General features: G+C 47.0%; 1 protein-coding gene across 1 annotated transcript in view; it reads right to left on the bottom strand.

Annotated features, from left to right (window-relative positions):
• The window catches only part of PTGFRN (prostaglandin F2 receptor inhibitor), a 71,205-nt gene extending 49,004 nt beyond the window's left edge, over positions 1-22,201 (bottom strand). The window contains exon 1 of the mRNA XM_045546912.1: positions 21,860-22,201. Within this exon, the coding sequence (XP_045402868.1) occupies positions 21,860-21,908 (49 nt within the window). The 5' untranslated portion in view covers positions 21,909-22,201. The remainder of the gene's footprint in view (positions 1-21,859) is intronic.
• Between the last annotated feature and the right edge of the window lie 747 nt (positions 22,202-22,948).

The following is a 22,948-nucleotide window of genomic DNA, read 5'->3' as shown; positions in this document are numbered from 1 at the left end:
GGGTGATTAATCAAAGAACCCGTAATTTCAGCTAAAATCATATAAGCATTTCTCAAGTATTTATTTTATAATGTATCCAGTTTGGTTTATTATCAAATCTTCAAGTCTCTCTCAATAAGATTGGAAGAGTAAGAGAGAGAGTAACAATGTACTATGTGTCTCTTATATGCCATGCACTGAACCAGGCACTATTCATAATTTATCTTAATACACAGAACACAACCGTAAGGTAGATATTACCACCCCATCACAGATATGAGGAAACTGAAACTTAACTTGAATAACCTGCTGAAGTTCATAACAGCTAGTAAGTGAGGGACTCAAACCCAGGTTTATTTGGCCAATATACTGTACCTTCAGGCCAAAGATCGGCTAAGTTGGTTTGCCTTCAAATGCATTGTATGCTATCACCTTCTGTTGACATTGTCTTTGATCTGAGTAGGAAGAAGAAACGGCTTAAAACTCCCCATAAAATATTTCAAATTCTCCAAGAGAAATGTGAACAGACAGGCAGCAAAGTAACATAGAAATGAGTCACTGAGAGAAGAAATATTACATATTCTCAGTATGAAGTAGATGAGAGAAATGGGATTGTTAAAAATAATTTCCAGTTTCTTCAAAGTTTTTTCTGATATACTATCTGCATTATTTTAAGTGATACCAACTTAAGATCATACATATTCACACTCAAAAAAGGTGAAGAGGACTTCACTCCAAAAGCATACAGGGGGGACTTTTGGAAGCCCTCTGCTCTTACTTCTCAGCAGTAGATAATCAACAACCAGGAGTTAATTGTTTCCAGATTACCATTTCCCTACCTTTGGAATACTCAAGAAAGTAATTAAATGCCTTCAACTTTCCCCTATCATGTGGAATAGATAGGGATAGGCAGAGAAAGTCAGGCAAGTTTTTCAAGGTAAACAATTACACAATGTTTATTTCAGCAAGTGCTATTGGCAACCGTGAGGAATCATTAAGAGACACGGCCAATGAAGACTAAACTTTATTTATCTACCTTTCCACCCCCTCCTGATATCTATAGGAAACAGATTTTCTTTCTCAGGTTATCATTAACATTATTCTAAATCAAGACCTGCAGAGTACAGCGTATCTGCAAAGGATTCTCGTAATTGTTTCTGTTATTGCTCAAATTTTATCATTTCACTGAGCTGCCTCGAAGCAAACAATCTGAGTTTCCAATCTGAATGATTTGTGAGATAAGTATCAGTAGTTATTGAATCCAGCGGTACAGGTAAAGCTGAAACACTGCAACTAAAGAGCTTAAGGTATTTCAGTCTGCCTTGTAAACGGACGCCTAAATCCTGCTTTCTGAGTCCCTACAAGGCCTTTAAGAGAGACTGGGGGCCTATGGATTTCCATATGGAGTTCCCAGTCCATGTGTAAGCTAGAAATGAACACATGGAAAGTCAAACTTGTAAAACCTTATAGTGTCTTTATTGGAGTACCTGACTCAAGTCTGCCACTGAGAGGTCTGGCAGGAAGAGATCATGCCAACTTTCATCTAGACAGTCCCTAAGTGATGAAAATGCAGCAGTGTACATTAAACAGCTTACAGCCAGCCAGCACAAATGTATAATAAAGTCACAAATGGCAGAACCTCAAAATACCATCCAGAAGCAAATACGGTTCTACTAGAGCAGCACTTATAATCATTAAAAAAAGAAAAAGCTCAGCAACGACCTCACTGAGATACACTAGACACATATAAGATAATATTACTCATTCGACAAACTACTATTAGTCAAGATGCTCCTGTGCTGCGTGGTAAGTGAGAGCAAAAGGTAAATCAGCTTCTGGATCTTCTTTTAAGGCACTTATGGTATGCTAAGGGTCAAAGGTGTACACGGAAACTGCACTACAGGTTGAGCATCCCTTGTCTGAATGCTTGGGACCAGAAATGCTTCAGATTTTGGAATATTTGCATTATGACTGGCTGAGCACCCCTAATCTAAAAACCCCAAATCCAAAAGGCTCCAATGAGCATTTCCTTTGAGCATGATCTTTGAGCATCATGTCAGCACTCAAAATGGGTTTCAGATTTTGGAGCATTTCACATTTTGGATTTTCAGATTAGGGATGCTCAACCCATATAAGGAAGGGTATAAGTAACCAAAGAGAGGTACTAACGAGTGCCATGGGGTACGAAGGAGAGTGAGGGCATTTCTGTCCAAAGAGATTAGTGAAAGGCTTCGAGCAATGTCGATATTAGAACTGGGCCTTTGAAAAATGGCTGAGTGAGGGGGAGGTTGAACAGGGGACACTAAGGAGGAAGGTGACCAGAGATAAGGGGAGTAGCATAAGCAAAGACCTCAGAGGGGACATGTGGGGACACACAGGTAAGGGTGAAGATAGGGTATTGAAGCTGTGTATCAAGAGCAGACTGGAGTGGAGACATGGAGGCCCGGAGATCAATCAGGAGCCCTCTAGCAGATGACAGGGGCTAGGTGATAAGAACTAAAACGAGGGTGATGCCGGGAAGGAAAGGCAGCAGCTCTGAGAGCTGTGCTAGCGGAAGGATCCGCTGGTAGACCTGTGAGGAGAGAGGGAAGCCAAGGGGAAGCTCGCAGCTGGTGAAAAGTGTTGTCCAAAGGAAACACAGTGGAGAAAAATAGAAAGATTTTGACAAGTTGAAATGTCCACCAGGCAGTTGGAATGGAAACCCCTACAAGATATTTCAGCCTAACACGAATGTGGAGTCACAGGCACATGGGGAGGTGGGCAGAGAGATGTGCCTGACAGTGAAGGTGTGGGAGGCGACGAGGCCACCAAGGACAGAGTACTGTACAGAGAAGAGGGAAAGGACAAAACCACAGTGAGCTCCTATATTTAAGACACAAGCAGAAGGAAAAGAGTCAGCAAAGAAAAAAGGAATAGCAGCCAGTTAGGAGGAAAACCAGAAAAGGCTTATGTCCTAGCAGCCACGGGATGCAAGAATTTCAAGAAAGGGTTGAGAGTAACACCTACTGTTTTACTTATGGACACACCCATCTACCTGCTCCTGGTAGACTGCGAGCTCTTTTAAGGCAGGAGCAGTTTCCTGTCCACACCTGCATCCTGTACAATATCTAGAGCAAACTCCTATTATATGTTTCTGTTGGGGGGAAAAAAGAACAACAATGTCAAACATGTAGAAAAGTCAAGGTAGATGGGTAACTGAGAAAAGACAAATGAACTGATGACTATGAATCATTGGCAACCTCCACAGAAGTGTGTTTTCAGTGATGGGGATTTGGAAGGTAAGAGCCAGAGGAGAGGGCATAAAGATGCAGGGGACAGAAGGCACAGCCATGAAAAATACACTGAAGCAGCAAGAGGAGATGGGGCAGGAGTCAGCCAGCCAGTCCCTTACAGCACCTTCTCGGCACTGGGGACACGCAGCCAAGAGTCCCTGCCTGCAAGCAGCCTGTGTCCTAGTAAGGAGGGAGGGAGGAAACAGGCCCACTGATAAATGGTATCAAGTCACAGCAGGGACTGGGGGTGAGGTGTGGTCAGGAAAGGGCTCTCTGAGGCCATGTTTGAGTTCATGTGGGAATGAGGTAGAGACAGGGGCTGATGCCCGGGCAGGACTGATCCGGATGGAGAGAATAGCAAATACAAAGGCGCCATGATGAGCAAGCTTGAGGTGTTCAAGGGACAGAAAAAAGATCAGTGTGACTGGATTACAATGAAGGAGGGGGCACGGGCCTTGGATTCTGGTTGAAATGGGAAGCACATAAACAAGGAAATGACAGAGCCTGACTAAGCTGTGGAAAGTTCCCTCTGGCTGCTGTGGGAAAGATGGATTATAGCACGGCCAACCTGGACGCAAGGATGCCAGTGTGGGGGAAGGGACAGTCGACCCATGGAAAGATGATGGGCGCTGGCCTTGGTGTAGTGGTGGTGATTCTCAGGAGCAGTCGGATTCAGCACATATCTTACACATACATGAAAAGACACATTGCCCTTGTGCATGGAGAATGAGGAAGAGAGGAATCAAGCGTGACCCAGGCTTCTGGATTTAGCATGCTGATGCTATTTACTGAGATGGCAAAGTAGCCAGAGGGAAGCAAATTTGTGCCAGGCAAAGCCAGAGTCCTCTTCTGGCCATTTTAAATCTGAGATCCCTATTAGACACCAAGTGGAGATGCAATGGAGTAGGCAGTCAGATATGTAAGTCAGGAACTCGTGGGGAGCCCAAGCTGGAGTAATTCACTGAAGAGTCATCAGCACATAGACAGTATTCAAAGCCACAGATTGCATGAGGCCACACAGGGAGAGAGCATACATAGAGAGGAAAAAGAGAGCCAAAGATAGAGCCCTCGGTTTTTTCAGGTTAGAAGAAGAAAAGGATGCATAAAAATATAGAAAAGTCTCGAGGCACAAAGTTTGAGAAACCTTTACTTAGCCTCTATTGTCTCACTAAAGTATTTAGTGAAAAGGGGTTCAGACGCTAAAGATCGTGCAAAAGGTTTAGAACAAGCATCAGAAGGAATATAATAGGAAACCATCACATGAGGAACACAAAGGAGAACTGAGCTACAGTAAAGATGCCACGACTTTGCTGGAAACTCTGGTGGGCAGGCTTTCAGATTTTCCCCAGCACGACTGTAAAGCTCAGGCTTACAGACCGGATTCTCAAATACAACACGAGGACTGGCAAAGAAACGCAGCAGAGCGTCCGGGATGTTAACGAGCTCACGGCTGACATGCTGACCACCAGAGTCTGCCCTGGATTAGGAGCCAAGTGAAGTGAGAATGGCCTGGCAGCCTGGAAAAGAACGATGTTCAAGGTCAGGAGAGTCACAATAAGGATGAAGAGCAGGTTCAACAGGTGCAAAGGCATCTGAAAGGAGTGAAGGCAAGAGGTTGTGGTCATGGAGGGAACCAGCAGAACTGACAATCAAAAAGGTGAAAGAATTCTGAGTGATAACAAACAAGGCCAGGTGTGGCCGTTAAATCTCATAATCTGCTATTTTTTCCAGGGGCTAAGAGGACCATAGAAGGCACCCTCTGAGTCCTTGCTAGCCTGTGCCTGGCTACAGAAACACCAGGAAAGGGCAGTGTGACCAACAAGCCAAAGGGTTAAGGAAAGGTGGTCCAGAGACTTAGACCTTGTTCTCACTCAACATTTACATGACAGTTTCTCACTCTAATGTTATCCAGAGTCATTTATATCTGGGACTCTTCTAGCTTCCATACGTGTTTCCCCAGGTCAAATGAGATTAGAAAGGAGACTTTGCACTTCATTGGAACTGATGGGCTCTTCGCAATCAATGCAACTTTTCTTAGCTTGTGCTGCCAAGATAACCATTACCTCCTCCTGCGTTATAGACAAGAATGGCAAGGGAGGCAGAAAGAGACGCAGTGCCACCAAGAACTGAGAAACAAAACTGCAAGTCATTTCTTAAAGGTGGGATCATTAGCTAACTCAATTCCTTCTTACTAGTGAAGCGCGGGATCCTACAACCATGACATCGCTTCCAGTTCTGGGGCCTTTGAGAGACCCTGGGAGGCCAGAACCCCAGGCCGATTCTTCAATTCTACATTATGCAATGCTGGGGTTCCGTACTGTGTCACCTTGGCTAAGGTAGAACTACATCTCCCAGGGCCCTCTTCCCTGTGCAGCTCTGGGTTAGAGCTGGACAAAACAGAACTTCATGTGAGGTGTGGGAGGTGGAAGTAAAGCAGCAGCCACTATGCCCTGGTGGTCCTCATGGTTAAAGGCAATGAGGCACGTACAAAGGTGCTAGTGGGCACCAGTCTTTGCTCTTTCTGGTCCTGTTTTCTTCCCAAATGCTATTCTTACAGAGCCACATGACCCCAACACCACCAGACACTTGGCTGCAATTTCACAGGTGAGCGAAGAAGCGATTATCCTTCTTCAGACTCTGACCCAGTCCACACTGTCTGGCTTCCAGATTCCTCTGCAAGCTTTAAATTGTCCACCAGTGCTTCAGGAGGGCTGACTAGTGACTTTTCCCAGATCCTCCAACTCTCCTTTTCAGACCTTCCCTTCCCCAGCTTCTTCCATAATTGCGTAAAGTCTAATCCCTGTAATAAATGCCTTATTCCATAATATTTATAGTGGCTCTACTTCCCTGATGGAACCCTAACTAATATCGTAAACCAAGCATTGAGTAGACAGCTCTGCCCTTAAGGACTCAGTAATTGACAAAAACCACCTTGCATTTAGAGCACTGCTTTACAGTTTGCAAACCCTGTTCGCATGATTTAATCCTCGACCTTGAGAAGATTAAATAAGGAAACTGAGGTTCTGAGAAGTTATGTGACCAAACAATAATAAAAAAAGAGAGGCAAAAACCACTTAGAGGCAATCTGTACTCATGAGTAACCAAAATAACTCAATAAACATGAAATGATTTAAACAATTCTCTGTCCAAGGACCAGAGATAGAAAAGGCTGAGGCAAGATCTATCCACGAGGATTATTTTAGAGCATTCTGTAAAATTAACAGCTGCTAGAGGCCCAAGCACTGCCCAGCATCCCTCACTACTCAGCCATTTTTAATCCTCTCCACGTTCAAACTGGCCAACATTGTCTGCCAAGTTCTGCGTGAACACCTGGTCCTCCTTTCAGCCTCTAGTTTGAGAGAATAGGGGATTCACATCGGGCTTAAGCTTGCATATGGGCATGAAGGGCACCTGAGATAATTGGTGAACTTCTCCCCCACTCCCTACCTTGGGCAGCTCTGCCCTCTGCCCCCTTATCTCACTGTTTCCTACATCCACTTTCTGCTCTTCTTCTGCCTTGTCCCTCCCTGCTCCCCGGCAACACCTTAAGCTCGCCCTTGATATTTACAGATGTGTAGCCAGAAGCTGTGGGTGATGAGGGGTCTATGCCTAGCCTCCCTGATGAGGCTCAGTAAAGAGTATGGTGTGACCATTTGGCTTGCAAGGAACTGAAAAGACTAAGGAAAAGACTTAAACTGCATCAGTCTGCTACTTCATTCCTTCATTTGGCAATCCTTTGCTGTGCACCTACTGTGTGCAGAACCACATCATCACATACAGTTGATGAGCCACACCCAGCCGAGTGTCAGAGTTGGTGACGATGGACCAGCACGTCGGCTTCATAGAAAAGCTGGGAGAAGGAGAGTCCTCCAACAAGATGTGGATCTTTTAAAACATCAAGTAAATAATGGAAATGAGAGACCTAGAGCATTTTAGAGATGGCAGAACCAGGAAAAAGATAGACAAATTCACCTACACTGTCAGGCTTACACTCCTTCGGGTGGCATACAAGGCTCTTTAGACTCTTACATCTCTCCCTCTAAAGAACCCATAACTCAACCCTCTACTCTAGCTGCAAAACAACGCTTTCTTCATTCATTAAAAACCAACATGCTCTTATAAATGGGAATATTTCTTTCCCCATGCTCTTCCCTCTCCCTGAAACTAGTTACCTAGCCCTTCTCTGCCAGAAAAAAACCTTCTGGGCATCAAGACTTAATGAGCTCAAATGAATCCACCTTACTGAAACCTTTTCTGATGTCCGGGCAGCGTTCAGCAGGGGTCTGCCAAGGGTTCGCCCACCACCACGATCACCCCGAGCCTGACTGCTCCTCTCCTCGCTCGCTAGTCTGTGAGCCCCTGGAGGGGCCACTCACCACAGCCCCAGCCCCAGCCCAGCCACGTGCCTGGTGATGCAACAACCATGACCACTCCTATCTCAATAAGCTTCTGGAACTTTAGAGCCAGAACTGATCTTCAGATCATCATCCAGGTGTGTTAACAGGAGTTACTTAATCTCGTGAGTTTCAGAAACAGCCCCTCATCAATGAACTTTCAAAAAGCTCTTCACCCATCTCATCCTAGAAAGCGGAGAGCACGTGGCTGGAGCCACTGTGACACAGCATTAGTTGAGACCAGTTCTCACACCACAGGCTCAGCATTCCAAATCCAAGTTTCACCACATCCATTGTATTAACACTCTTCCTTGGGGCTAGGAACAGCCAACTACCTGGGTGCTTTGGATCCTTACAAAAGGTTCCCAATCCAGACATGGCAATAAAGCCTTTAAAAACACATGCACAGGTAGAGAGGAGACACAGGTAAGGACACAAACAGATGCAGAGGATCATGTCAGGTTTTTTTTACCTTTTCTACCTTTTTTACCTTACTCTGCCTAAAGTACCCCAGAATGCTCTCCCTTTTCTCTAAACTTTTGGCCTTTTTTTCCCCCTAACAATCCTTGAACACTTCGTCAATGCCACTTCTCTTCCTGTGCATATGTCACACCTCCACATCTAGACTGGCAGCTACAGGAGCTGAGGGACTGTGTCTATGTCTTTAGGGGACTCAAGCTCTAGAATAATGCCTGGCACAGGGTAGATAATAGTAGTTATGAACCAGGCAATGAGACCAGGCACATGCCATAGGCAGCAGTACCCCTGCCCCTTCCTTCAGACGTGGCTCGCTTTGCTAGAACCATGATGACAAGCAGACGGTCTGTGGTTTGGATGAACCCAGCCACAGGCGCTTGAAGCATGCACTGGGACTGAAGAAGTCTGCTTCTCTAGACTGTGAACAACCAGGATGAAGCCCAGGAAGGGAGCAGATGCCATTTGGGGATGGGAGAGGCTGTATCAACCCCACAAAGGGAGGAAGGGGTGGAGGGAGTGGAGAGACAATAGTGAGAACCCATGAGTCCTTTGTCTTCCATACAAGCTGCCAAGGAAAGAACTGAGAAAATCCACTAGAGGAAGAATGGAGACTTTCTCACCCCTTTTTCACGTGTGGATTCCATTTTCTCCTTCTCTACCACAAAAACCTCTCAGAAATGAAGTCACAAGCAATTCTTTCTGAAATATTAAATAGTAACAAAAACCGATAAAAGGCACACATATGAAAGATAGTAAGGACACAGATAACTTCTGCCTTTATGACTTAAGGTCCACAGTTTTAGATATTTATTAACATTTTCTATACGTATATATATAGCATATATACTATATATGTATTATATATTGCAGGTGTTTCCTAAACCTATAAATTAATTCAATTATTCAAAGTTTCAGGTTCCTACACACTGAGGTAAGCAAAACAGACATGCTCCTGCTGTCAAGGTGCTTGCAGTCTGGGGCCAAACACTCATCCTAATCAACAGACCATCAGAAACTGACGGCTGTGCTCTGAAGGGGAGAGTCTCCGTGGGAGCCCAGGACAAAGAACCGGCCTGTGCCACGGGCAGCAGCACTCCTGGGTCCAACTGTGTCCTCATCTCTCTGGGGAAGTGAGAACTCACTTGAAATCCAAAGAATCAAACAACTAGAAGTAATTCCAAGACAAATATATAAACCCAAGAAGGGCAATGTGTGCATATACTTTATAGTGGTTTCTAAGGGCATGGAGTGAGGGATACTTGGGAAAACTTTAAGAGGAGTCATCACAACTTGATTATGTGCTCAATTTTCAAACTTTGTTTGGAGGCCCAAATGCCTTGAAAGAATACGGTGGACAGAAAATAGAATTTGCCTTATGACTGCCATTTTCTTAGGACCAAACTGGCGTCCTGCAGCACGACAACTACCTTTAAGCCTGGCATGCGCTAGCTGACTCAGGGCTGGAGTGACCGCCGGGCAGTATACACCACCTTGCCACTTCTGTGACCCTCCAGAGATGCACTAACAGAAGTACCTTCCCCGGTTATTTTATGAGCCAGGTACAACACTAAGCTTTCTGGGATTCATACGGATGTTTCAGATGAAATTTGTTTGTGCGATAAATTGTTATGAAAGTGGGACTCTGATGAATAGACCACATGATTGCATAAGCCTTGTTTCCATAGAAAACCAACTAAAATTCCCCATCCTTCCTCTAAAACTTATCTGTGTGTCTTATCAGGTGATAGTCCTTTGAAGAAATGCTCTGATAAACTACCTGAGGGGAACATCAGTAATTGTTTTGTGAGCTGTTTTCCTTATAAGAAACAACCAAAAATAAGATTATGGCCTGACTTATCACCTTAATTTAGCAGGCTAGCTTCCTGTAAGCCCCAGCAGACCTCACCAGCCTCACGCATGCCAGCTCTCAGCTGCTCCGTGGGCACCGACAATGCTGCCAACACCTTTCAGGGTGACTTTGCTCACATTCTTCCTCTCCACCAACCTCCCCTCCCCAGAGTTTAATATCCACATCCCCTGAGGTCTCTCTTACTTTTCCAGTTTAAGTCAGCTAATCCCCAAATGGGATACCAACCTGCACACATTTATCGACTCCCACCTCTGAGAAACTGCACTGGCGATTTTCGTACCTGAAATGTCTTTCCTGCTCCTGGCTCTCTACTCTCCAACCCTACCTGCTCCAGGGAGCTTTTCCATAATAACAGCTCCTGGCCTCCGTTTCATCCCTGTAATTCTGACAGCGCCATATGCAAAACAATCTAATAACTCATTCGCTCAGACCTTTAAAAGCACCTACGATCCACTCTGCTGTTCAGTTATAACTGGTTCTGTTCCATTTTGGATTCCATGTCCTAATTCCTTTGTAATCTTGCACAGTGTCAGAAATATGGTAAATATTCGCTAAATGCTAAGTGCTAAAAAATAAGACCACAAGGAAAAGTAGGAATGTCTTGTACTGCAGAGTAGAGTTGGACGCAGATTATTTACTCCTTCAAGGGTTACAACCTGTGTTTACTTCAACTGATATGACTACTTGCTCACCCTGTGCCAGACTCTGGGCTAGGTGCTATGTTTTTTGTGGGTTTTTTTTTTTTTCTTTTTTTTTAACATCTAGGTATCCTCAGAAAAGAGATATGGTCTTACCTTGGAACTTACTGTAAGGACTTCTCAATCAAAGATGATGGACTATAATGTCTTCTAATAAATAAGAAAACATTTGGATGTGCCAACTTTCAGAAAATGGAGAAATGAATAGCTGTGCCAAAAGTGGTTTGTTTTTTTTAACCCCTCATTGCCACATAAGCAAAGTGGCAGCACATGAACAGACATCAAATCCACTAATATATTCTGTTCTTAGTATACCCTACAGGGGCGATGGGTTTATAAAGCACCATCCACCTCTTCACCTCTGGAATAGCAAAAGATAGCAAGCTACTTCAAACACAGCCCAGAATTCACTCCTAGAGGGTTCTTGGTAAGCCTCAAAAATATCTGCATCCCAGACAAGTGAGATAACGTCACTGGGTTTAGCAGCAACATCAATAGCGACACCTCAAAGTAGCCAGGGAGGGCTGGGCAGCAGCCAAGACGCAGTGAGGACTGAGGTCAGCAACATGAGCTCCTACCAATAAGATGCAGGTTTCCTAGAACGTACCCTTTTAGTCAGTGGTATTGTATCCAGCGTCATTTTGAACCTTCCCCTTTTAGACCAAGGCAATGAAAAGGAAGAAAATCCCCAAATACTAGGAATGCATTTTTTTTTAGCCAGTTAAGACTCCTGATTGGCAATGTCAGAATTTTAAGTCTTCTACCCGTCAGGAAGGGCATAAAATCTAAAGCAGTGTCAATATTTGGATACACCTAAAGATGTCTGTGTCAATTCTCACTGTGATCCGGGGTGTATCAGAAAAGGACAACCTGTGGAACACAGCCGTCTACCAGGCTCTTCCCTAGACTTAAGGCTAAATGTACAAGAAAACACAAGTCACATTTCTGAAGGTTGAGGCTGGATTACTCAGTTCCAACTTACTCATGGCTAATATCCTCAATCAAAACTTGCACACACAAAAATCAGTAATAAAAAGAAACAGTCTGTCATCCAGAAATGCTTTATTGGTTTTAGCATTTCTGTAACTTTTCCCAGAAGTCTGTCTGAAAGCCCCATTAGCCGGGTAGTGGGGACACCTCCATGCCCTGGAGCAGAGGTCCCCAGCCTATGGTGAGTTGTGTAATTATTTCATGATGTATTACAACACAATAATAGAAATAAAGCACACAATAAATGTAATGCACTTGAATTACCCTGAAACCACCCTCCCACGCGCCCCTGGCCCATGGAAAAACTGTCTTCTGTGAAAATGGTCCATGGTGCCGAAAAGGTTGGGGACCGCTGTCCTAGAGAAGCACAAGGAAAGATCCCTGGTTTCACAGCACAGGAAATGGTTTGGAATGAGGAAGTAGTTGCTGACACAAGGACAGAACAATAAACAATTCCTAGAGCCCTCCCGAGGAGGTGCCAGGCAGGTGAGAGACAACAGGCACATGCTACAGGCATCACAGGGAGTGCTCGGACCGGCAAGGAGCCAGGGAAGCCAGGGCTGGACTAAGAGGCCCATATGGCCAACAGCAGGGGTCGGCGTGGACTCAGAATTCTGGAGATGGAAGGGGAGACCTCAGGGATCAGCTAGCCCAACCCTTATTTTTCAGGGGCCAAGAGCTATTCAGCAACTTATCCAAGGTCACAAAACTAGTGAGTGGAAGGACAAAGACACGAATCCAAGCCTCCTGTCTTAAAAGACAAGGAAACAAATGTTGTCACATTTTAGCTAAGTATATCAATTCCTTTCCATATTTTCAAAGATATATTTTGACTGAACGATCTGGACTAACACAGGAAGACAGAGCAGTGCGCTGTGGTTACGAGCCCAGACTCCGGAGCCAGACCATCTGGGTTTCATCTCGGCAGCTCTGGCACTTACGGTGTGACCCTGAACAAGCTGCTTCACCGCTGTGACTCAGTTTCCTCATCTGTCAAATGGGGGTGATAACAGTACCTACCCCGTGGGGTTATGAAGCCTACTAATTGAGTTAGTGTATGGAACGTGCAGTGCCTGGCACAAAACCAATGCTATATAAACGGCAGGCAGGATTCCTTAGGGAGAAAAAAATTCTCACAGTGGTTCCTCCTCAGCACACCTGCACCCCAGCTCCAATATACTTTAGTCATGGGTTACGCCTTTTCCCCACAATACCTGGGCTAAGGGTCTGAAAAGTCACACTCCTGTCTCCTAATCCCTTCACGCCTAACCAAGTCAGATACTAGAGCTAAACTGGCCAAAATGGTGGAAGAGGCAAAAACTCTGAATGAGCGCTTATTTGTCTACCGGCCGCCCAGCCAATCACCACTTAGATGTCTACTGCCAAGACCCTGAACTCAGAAGTTACCTCTCTGGACCCTCACCTCCTACCTTCCTAGACCACCCACTACCACGCACCTCCGAATCTGCTTTTATACCCTCATTGTGTGCTCCAGCCTCTCAAACCTTCTGCAGATGCATCAGGCTTTAAAGCCCCACTCACCAGCTTGTCCCACCTGGACTCTTTGACCAACCTTTACTGTGATGTGCTCATCAGCTCCCTTGGTTTTTTCATCCCTCATCCTTCTACCCTCATTCCACGGACAGACCACATGACATCATCCTTCCTAGGCTGCCAAACTTGGTGGGATAAAGCCACAAAATCACACCCACTGCCTCCACTACAGACCTACTGTCTCCCCCACCCTGCATTGCTAACAGAACACCTGCCACATTCTCACAGTGCCCAGCCCTACCCACTCTCTTCAGCTCTGACTCTGACCATGGCTTTGCCTCAGTCTCATGGAGAAAGCCCAGGCCACCGAATGTGTGCCTAGCACTCTTCCAGACTAGGGCTTCTCAAATTAGCATACATTTGAATCCCCTGGGGAACTTGTTCAAATGCAGACTTTGATTCAGCAGGTTGGACCTGAGATTCCCCCAGGTGCTGCCAATGCTGCAGGTTCCCAGACTACACTTGGAGTAGCAGAGTTCTAAGAATTTACATACATTAATGTTCGAGTTTTTCTAGATATACTATTTTTAATCTTCATGACAGACCTGCATGAGAGGTATTATACCCATTTCACAGAGGTAGAAAGTGAGGTTCAAAGAGGTTAAGAAACCTGTTCACGGCCGGGCATGGTGGCTCATGCCTGTAATCCTAGCACTCTGGGAGGCCGAGGCGGGCGGATCGTTTGAGCTCATGAGTTTGAGACCAGCCTGAGCAAGAGTGAGACCCCGTCTCTACTAAAAATGAGAGAAATTAGCTGGACAACTAAAAATATATATAGAAAAAATGAGCCGGGCATGGTGGCACATGCCTGTAATCCCAGCTACTCGGGAGCCTGAGGCAGGAGGATTGCTTGAGCCCAGGAATTTGAGGTTGCTGTGAGCTAGGCTGACGCCATAGCATGGCACTCTAGCCTGGGCAACAGAGTGAGACTCTGTCTCAAAAAAAAAAGAAAAAAAGAAACCTGTTCATGTTCACAATTGCAAAGATATGGAATCAACCTAAGTGTCCAAGGGATACTTGGATAAAGAAAATGTGGTATGTATACACAATGGAATACTATTCAGCCACAAAAAAGAATGAAATCATGTCTTTTGCAGCAACACGGATGGAACTGGAGACCATCATCTTAGTGAAACAAAGCAGACAGCAAGTCAAACATCGCATGTTCTCACTCATAAGCCGGTGCTAAAAAATGCTTATACACGAACACAGAGAGTACAACAATAACAATGGAGATGCAGAAAGGTGAGGGTAGGGCAAGGGGGTGGATGATGAGAAATTACTTAATGGGTACAATGTGCATTATTTGGGTGATGGATACCCTAAAAGCCCTGACTTGACTACCACACAATCTATGCATGTAACAAAATTGCACTTATACCACATAAATTTATACAAAAAGAAAAAAAACAAGAAGCAGCAACACCTTGTCCAAGGTTCATGGCAGGTTTCAAATGAAGGGCTAATTTCGAAGCCTGACCCTATTTTTGCTCTTTCAACTGGGGGGTGGGGTGGGGGAATAGGAAGGGTATAAAGAGCAGCACTGGCTTTTAAAAACACATGTAATGGTTTATTTGTAATGGAAACTATTAAAATCTTCTTAGCTGATGTGAATGGGAGGAAGATGGGTTATAAAATGGCAAAGAGTCCCCGTGCTGGAGGTTCTACCTAACAGCTGAAGACCTAAAAGCAGCTACCAGAGAGTGAGTTAATTCCACCAATCAACATGGAAGACGACATCCAGAGGGACCTGTAGGAAACTAAATGTGTGCAGAGAAGGAAAGGGAACATACAGAGAACCTCTAACTAGCATGTCTCGGGGGCACTCTTAGGGCTGAGAAGGCTGGGCGTGCGGCAAAAACTGCAGTCCACACCACACTGCTCCCCCCACTTCCCCTTCTCCCTGAGTCTCCAAGGCCAGGGCCTCTATTCGCACCCCAACCCCACCATCCTACCCTCCCTGCGGTCCAGGTCCTGCAGTCGTGCTTGCTCACCTCTCTGCAGCCTGTCCCTCCCCCGGAATCTCCCAGCCGGCCTGTGTACATGCAGGAGTCTCCCGGATCCTGTTCAGGTCGGTCTGGTCCCACCATGTCCTGAGCCACCACCCTCATGGAGGGCTTCTACTTGGCACCATCTGAAAACGGGGGTGATAGCCTCTGACTCAGAGCTCCTTCCCCACTCCACTCACTCCTTGACTTCTGGGATTTTGCTTCCTCATTCACTATTTGGTCAGACTCGACAGCGTCCAAATCCAAAGGCTTCTCTTTGTCTTTATTCTTCCGGTTTTTTAGCAGCATTTGACCAGTGCCTCTTTAACAAGTCCACTCACATCCATCTCTGCTTGGCTTCCGACAGGGCACTCTTCTGGTCCTCCCACCCCTCTGACTACTCCTTCTGAAACTCTCCCTCCCACTTCCTGTGCCCTAACTGCAGACATCCCCAAGAACGCACCCTTGATTGAGATTGACCCGCATCTCAATCATCCACCTTACGGTGACAGCTCCAACCACACATCCAGAACACCCTGTCCGACCTTTTGACGCCAGATCGGAGTCTGCTCTGCTCACCGTGGAACCCCCAGCACTCAGGACAATGCTTGGTGTGTGTTAGTAGGCATTTGTTCAATATTTGCCAAATTAAAAAATGGGCTGCTAGCCATGTTACCTAGCGTCTTACCTTGCCTCTTCAAACAGCTCACCCCAAGGCTGGGCTAAAGGGCTGTGGTTCACAAGTAAAAGAGAAAACTGTCAACCTTTCTCACATCATAGCACACACAGGAAATAATAATATCTGTAAAGCTCTCTGGGTAAACGGGCCTTGGGCTTAAGAAGCAGCCTCTGACCTGTGGGCATCGATATCATGATACGCCTGCAACCCATGGGGGTCCCTTATCATGGCCCACAAGCTGGGAAGTTCTGCCTGGCCAGCTCTAAATAAAAACAAGGAAGAGCCACTATCAGGAATTCTTGGCTTGGTGTCACTTTTAAGGTAAAAGAAATAATCCATCTGTCTGCACTCTGGCTCTATTTCATTAGGATTCCAAGGTAGCGCCCACTCTGAAATGTGCCCTGAACCCTTAAGCACAATTCTGTTCTCCACCACTCTAAGCCAAATTCATCCGAGACAGAGCAACACTAGCCACACAGTATTTCTCCACTCCCCTGAAATATCCTGAGTGATGTAAATGCTTTCACGTTCCAGCTGCTTATAAAGGTGTGAAACAGGATGCAATTAAGGTCCCAGAACATCATACTTAAACTTGAATCATGCTGCTTAGCGACCCCATAATCTAGCACAAACACTTAGGGAGTATTGTGAGGAAATCAGCATTTGAAGAACACAAATGTATACACAGTGCCATTACCACTAGTCTCCTGGAAATCACATCGCCAGGACACGACAGTGTTAACTACTGGGTCTAATTCTGTTGCTTCCCAGAGACTACAGTTGGTGTGGAGGAAAATATTCCAAGATCTAAAAAACCACTCACTGTGCCAACTGCAGCACTTTGCCTTTTCCAGAAGATAAATTATGAAGAATTTTTGCCAGTTCGAGTTATTTTCCCAAAGCAGAGTCAAATGACCCTGCAACCCTGCCTTTAAGAAACCAATGCAATTAAACGGAATAGCTATGAACTGCCCTGACAGCTTCCCCCCAACTTCCATTTGATAAAGTGAGACAGACACGCACCAACAGACAAGCATACACCTTATTTAACTGCCAGACACAGCGCCAATATGAAAATGTACATTCAATCTATGGGGGAAAAAATCAGCTCAGCAGCTCATCACTAAAACGAAATAGCCATATAAATGCCGACCAGCCAGATTGCCTTGTAAGGAATGATCACTGACAACTAGGGTTCCTATTCAGCAGGCTAATAAGAATAATTATAGCCAGGGCACGCATTAATCAGCTTGGCAGATACAGGAATTCTGTTAACAAGGCTAAAATGAGTGCCAAGGAATCTCTGAAGGCCACAGAACTTCAAAGACTGTTCAAGCTGGATGGATTCACTAGGGTTCCTCCTGCTGGCCTCACCTCCTTCATTGCTTTCTGGAGGTGGCCACATTTCAGCCTGGTCCTCGGAGCAGGTGTGGTGACTTGATAGGGGCAAGAGTTGCCATATCGTGGAGGTGCATGCTGGCACTGCCCTTCTCTTCCCTTCAGAAAGTGTGCCTCAGCTGCACGGACCCTGGGTCCCCCTATTCTTAACTGCACTTTTGCTTTCAAATCACTACCATACTTTTTCTGCCTAAACTAAGCTCAAGCGATACATCAGTCAAGTATTCCTTAGCAGAAGCAGAATGGTGTCCTGATAGCAAATCCTTGCTCTGTCATAGAATATCTGTACGACTCTAGATAAGTTGTTTAATTTTTCTGGGGCTCAGTTTCCTCATCTGTAACAAGGAGAAAATAATGGTGACTTTCTCCAAGTGTTGCTGTGAGGAATAAATAATAGAATGTATGTAAGAGCCTGATGCCTGATATGCACTCTAAATAGTAGCCATTATTACTCAGTGCCTGTTAGGTGCAGTGCCCTGTACAGGAGCTATGAGAAAAGAACAAACAGAATATTCAGTATACAGACACACACACATTATATAGGAGTGGCTATGCCCGGGCAGGAGGGCGAGCACATTTTTCTTCAGATCTCATATTCTTTATAACTAACAAACTGCTAGCTGTAGCCCCAAATCTGTCCTTCCCTTCTTCCCTAGTAGCTGGCATATGGCTCCCAGCCTCCCTTGCAACTAGTGTGGCACGGGCCTAAATTCTCTCCAATATAATGTATGCAGAAGTGATGTGTGCCACTTCCAAGCTTGGTCCATGAGGCCTCCGTGTATTCTGTGCTATGCTCTTTCCCCCTTCGTGAGGGCTGGAATGGTGATGGTGACAACCAAAGTGATCTTGGAAACCATGGGTTGAAGACAGTGGAACTACTACCAGCCTGGGTACCAGAATGATGGCATGGAGCAGGGGTGCCACCCAACCTTTCCTTCTGAAGCATGCCCTTGGCACTGTTATGAAAGACACTTCTATTGTTTGAACTGCTATGCTTTGAATCTATTTGCTAGAGCAGCTTAGCCTACCTAATTAATACAAGGCCCTTCTATATTATTTGAAGTTTAAAATGCAGATGTAATGCTTGTGACATTTAAAAACTATTTCAATGGAGTTGCAAAAATAAAGACATAAATAAAGAGAATGTGTTAATCCCTCTCCACAATCTCCATGCCTTCCACCATCCAATTCATGTTGTATACTAGTTGAGGATTTATTCTCCTCAAACATATCACCTTATCATGTTAATCTCACCCTGCAAACTTTTAATGACTACCCATTTCCCACAGATAAAAGGACATACACATTTATATGTATTCAGTCAGCCAATATTTATCAAACACTCACTATGTGTTATAGACCCTATTGGTAACAGAGATACTAAAGTGCACAAGACCAACGTGGTCCCTACCCCCAGGGGATATAATCAAGGGAGGGGACAGATGATTATATACAAAGAAATAAGTGCTATAATGAGAGAAGCACAGGCTGCCTGGCAACACCCAGAGGGCCAAGAAAGCCACCCCTCACAGTCCAGACTTCTCAGCACAGCATGCAAAGCCTACAAGATCTACCCCAAACCCACCTTTCAGTTTGCAACCCCCATTATTTCCTCTTCCTCCTCCCTCCAGTTATGTGGAACTTATGTGGATATTTCTGAATGAACCATATACTTTCACTCATCCACACTTTATGCTTTTCCCCAGAGCCTGGAATGCTCTTCTATTCTTTCTTATAAAATTCTAATTATCCTCAAGACTCAGCTCAAATGTCACCTCTTTGGCAAAACCAGCCCCAATCCCCAAGTCAAAATTAATCATCCTCTTCCTTGCTTTCTACCAGCACTCGGTGTCTATGTCAGGTATTTCATTCTGGTCTGTGGTTAGCCGTTTTATTATCTGTCCACCCACCCCACCAACCACTCAGTGAGATGCTGTGTCTTGGTCATTTGTCTAGAACTCCCAGTATTGAACATAAATTATAGGCAGAGTGGCCACTCGAGAAATGCCATACTGAATGGGAGGACAAGGTAGACAGGTCAGACACAGACAACAGATGTGAAACCTGCTCTGTGAAGCTGAGTGGGTTCTGGTAGGTAGACTTAGTTGGGAAGGCTTCATGGAAGAAGTCAGTTTTAGGAAAAAGAGGAAATACACAGGCAAGAGGTGAGAAGTAGGAGGGGCCAGAGGTTTAATGCAGTCTATGTAAAGGAGAGCAAACAGGCACTTTAGCATGAAGCATCTGACCCAGAGAAGATCAGAGGGGAGAGAACACAAGCACAGCATCTCCTTGGAGGAAAGCCATAGGACCCAATGGGCAAAGGTAGGAGCCCCAAAAATGATCCTTTAGGAAAATGATGACCTTAGAGGGGAAGCTGGAGGAAACAATCAATCAGGAAGACATCAGAAGTTATCTCTGTGGGGAACCATCAGGACCTGGGCTAAGACAGTCGCTGTAGAAATAAGAACAGGAAGAAACTGGAGTCTGTGCTATGGGAAAAGCCAGAGAACTGAGAGACCGTGAACCTGGAGGTCAAAGAGAGCAGTGATACCAAGATTATACCCAGGATGCAATACAGGAGGAAAGATCATCTTGCTTATCAACATATTAAGTTTCAGGAATCAGTAGTGTTTGAGTGGTGTAAGACAGGGAGGCCTTCCCAGAGGTCAGGCTGAAGCCACAGCAAGTGAGATTCTGTGGGGGGCAGGGGTACCCGGGGGGGAACACCGGCAGTTCAGAGAAGTGTTGGGTGAAAAGGCATTGGCTGGTGACACCAAAGAGATTCCCTGTGTAGTTAACATGAGATGTCCAGCCAGGGCAGGATACACTAGTATGCAACCGAGATTCCCCAAGCTGTGCTTTTCCCACTTCTATTTTGCTTTTGCTAGTCCCCCTTTGCCCCATCTCCCCTTTTCCCCCCTTACCATAGTTACTCAAGGGCATTCTTTTCAAATTCTACCTCACCTCATCCTCTGAACTGGTGCACAGGTTGTGAACTGGACAACTCTAGGGGGAGTCATTCACATAGACTACAAAGTGAACAGCAGTTCCTAGAGTTGTGCAGTGCACAATCTGTGCAACCACAGGCCAGACATACAAGCCAATTAATGGGTGTGAACTAGCACCAGCAGGGTGCAACAAATGCAGAACTTACAAGGGTCCCAGAGTGAAAGAGAAAGATTAAAAGCACTAGGATCAGAGACCATAGAAGAGATGCTATAAAGCTAAGTGGAAGATCTGGAAGCTTTCTGTAACATGAGTTACAACTGAAGAAATGTGGCTAGATGAGCTCTCTTAGGGAATGAGTTCAAGAAAATCTCTCAAAGATGAAGGAATAAAACACAGTAGCAGCTAGAAAGGCTGGTTCACCAGTAGCAGGAGTCATGAGGGTTAGGACAGTGTGGGCCCTGGTGCCAGCAGGAGGGGAGTGGCTGTAGGCCGCCTCCACTGGGACCCTCTGATCGTAAGTGCAGAGTAGTCATTTACCCTGCGTGCAGCTGGGGCCTGGCTGGGACAGACACCACACCATGTGCTCTGTAAAAGATTCAGATCTGCCTTCTCTAGGGGCTTAGAAGAGAACCCGTGGCCAGGTCACAGGATTCATCTTGTCCTGGTTGACACCAACCAAAAGGACACAAAAAATCAGAGCATTTAAGGGTCAGCCCTCGCCTACCAGGGTGGGCATTTAATAAACATGTATCTGTGGCTGGTTAAGATAACCATGTGTATCTTCGTGAAGATGGTGTCTGTGTGTGTAGGCAACGGAAAATGGAGGGGGGTGGGAACCCACTAAAGATTCCTTGGGTGGGAGTAGGGCGCTGGGCCAAACCGAGAGGCAGCGAGGGTTTCCGGAGGGTGGAAGCCAGGGGACAGTAAGGGAGGAAAAGTAACAGGTAGAAAAAGTTGGCAAAGCCTGGCTCTTAGGTCTTTGTGTATAAATATGCAGCTAAGCAGCGCCAAGAAAAGCTAAAAGAAAAGACCGAGGCAGAAGATCTAGCCTCGACTACAATGACGGAAGGACTGGCACACCGATTTCCATTGTACCGCTCCGGGCCGCCCCGTGACCTTCGCAGAAGGAAGTTGGTGGATCCTCTCGCTTCCCAGGAAAGGCAGCTCAGCGTGGGTCGCGTGTGTGGAGCGCGATCCGGCCGGTCGCGGCCACGCCGGGGCATACCAAAGGCTCATGTTTCCGCTCTCGAGCCGGGGACCTGGCCAGAACCGCAAGCACCTTCCGGGCCGGGCGTTCAAGGTGAGCCAGGCGCCCAGAGGCCAACAGGTAGGGAGGGCGCCGGGGAAGCCGGCTCCGGGCCACTCCCCCCGGCACATGTTGGGGGCGAGGCTCGGCCTGGCGGAGCGGCGACTCGCACCCCACGCGCGGGGCTGGGGCGGATCTGCGCCGGGCTCCGGGCGGCCCCGCGACCGCTCCCCGCCGGGCCGGGCCGCCAGCGCACCCCGGCCGGTCTCCCCGGAGCGGCCCGGCCCCGCCGGAGCCCCAGGCCGCGTGCCGCAGCCGCGCCCCGCCAGCCCCCCAGCGCCCCGCCGGGCCCCGCGCGCACTCACCCAGCCACAGGAGAGCCAGCAGCAGCGGCCTCGGCGCCAGGCGCCCCATGCTCGCCCGGCGGGAGCGACTCGCCCCCTCCGCCTCCTTCCCCGCTGCCTCTCCTCCTCCTCCTCCTCCTCCAGCTCCGGCTGCTCCAGAGTCGGCGCTCCTCCGCCTGGGCCGCGCGCCTGCTCCGCTCTCCCCGCGAGCCGATAAATCCCAGCGCTGGGGCTTACGTGCGCCCGGGCTCCGCTCGCGCCCTCCCGCCTCCCGCCCTCCGTCCCGCCTCCCGCCGGCCGGGCCCGCGAGCCGGACCGCCGAGCCGAGTGTGCAGCCCCGACCGCTTCCCGAAAGCAAAAGGGAAGAACCGCAGCGCCCGCCCGCCCGCGCCTCCCATCCGGCGCTTTGCCAGCAACAAACACAAACTTTCCCAAGCCCCTCCCCGCTCCAGGTAACGGAGGAGGCGCCGGGGCCACCGGCTTAAAGGGGAGGCGGCGTCGGAGCCCACCCAGCCCTCCCCTCGGGGCCCCCACCCCACCGGAAACTTTCCTCCGACCTTTAAAAGTTGGCCTGGGAAAGACTTGTCTGGAAATCCCATCGCTCCGGCCCCATCCCGGGACACTTCGCGTTCCACCACTGTGGAGTCACCCTCGCGTGTCCACTATTCCCTCGGCCAACTCCCCGCACCTCCACCCTCTCGTGCTGTGCTAATAAGCACCCCACCAGCCAGTAGCTTGGCCCTTGCAAAAAATTATCCGGATAGGTCTGAAAGAGCTGAAAGGACTTTAAAGGTCATGGATGGATTCCAACCTCTTTATTGTACAGAGGCCTGACGTGTTGAGGTGACTTGCCCACAGATTCACAGCGAAGGGGCAAGATCAGACCCAGCTCTCCTGACTCTGCGCACACCCTGTGGCTGGGTGGGCCTGCCTCCTCCCTCTGAGGTGCTTCTGGCACTAATTAGAACAGCTTCCCCAAAAGACACCCATTTAAAAAAAAAAAAAAACACAAGTATATTAATAGCTATAGTACTTCACATGGAATGTACTCTTATGACTTCATATTTATTGCTTTAAGTGGACACAAATGGTTGCCAATAAAGACTCTTT

The sequence above is a fragment of the Lemur catta genome, chromosome 3, assembly GCF_020740605.2.
Source record: "Lemur catta isolate mLemCat1 chromosome 3, mLemCat1.pri, whole genome shotgun sequence".
NCBI lineage: Eukaryota > Metazoa > Chordata > Mammalia > Primates > Lemuridae > Lemur > Lemur catta.
This window is presented reverse-complemented; position numbering and strand designations above follow the sequence as displayed.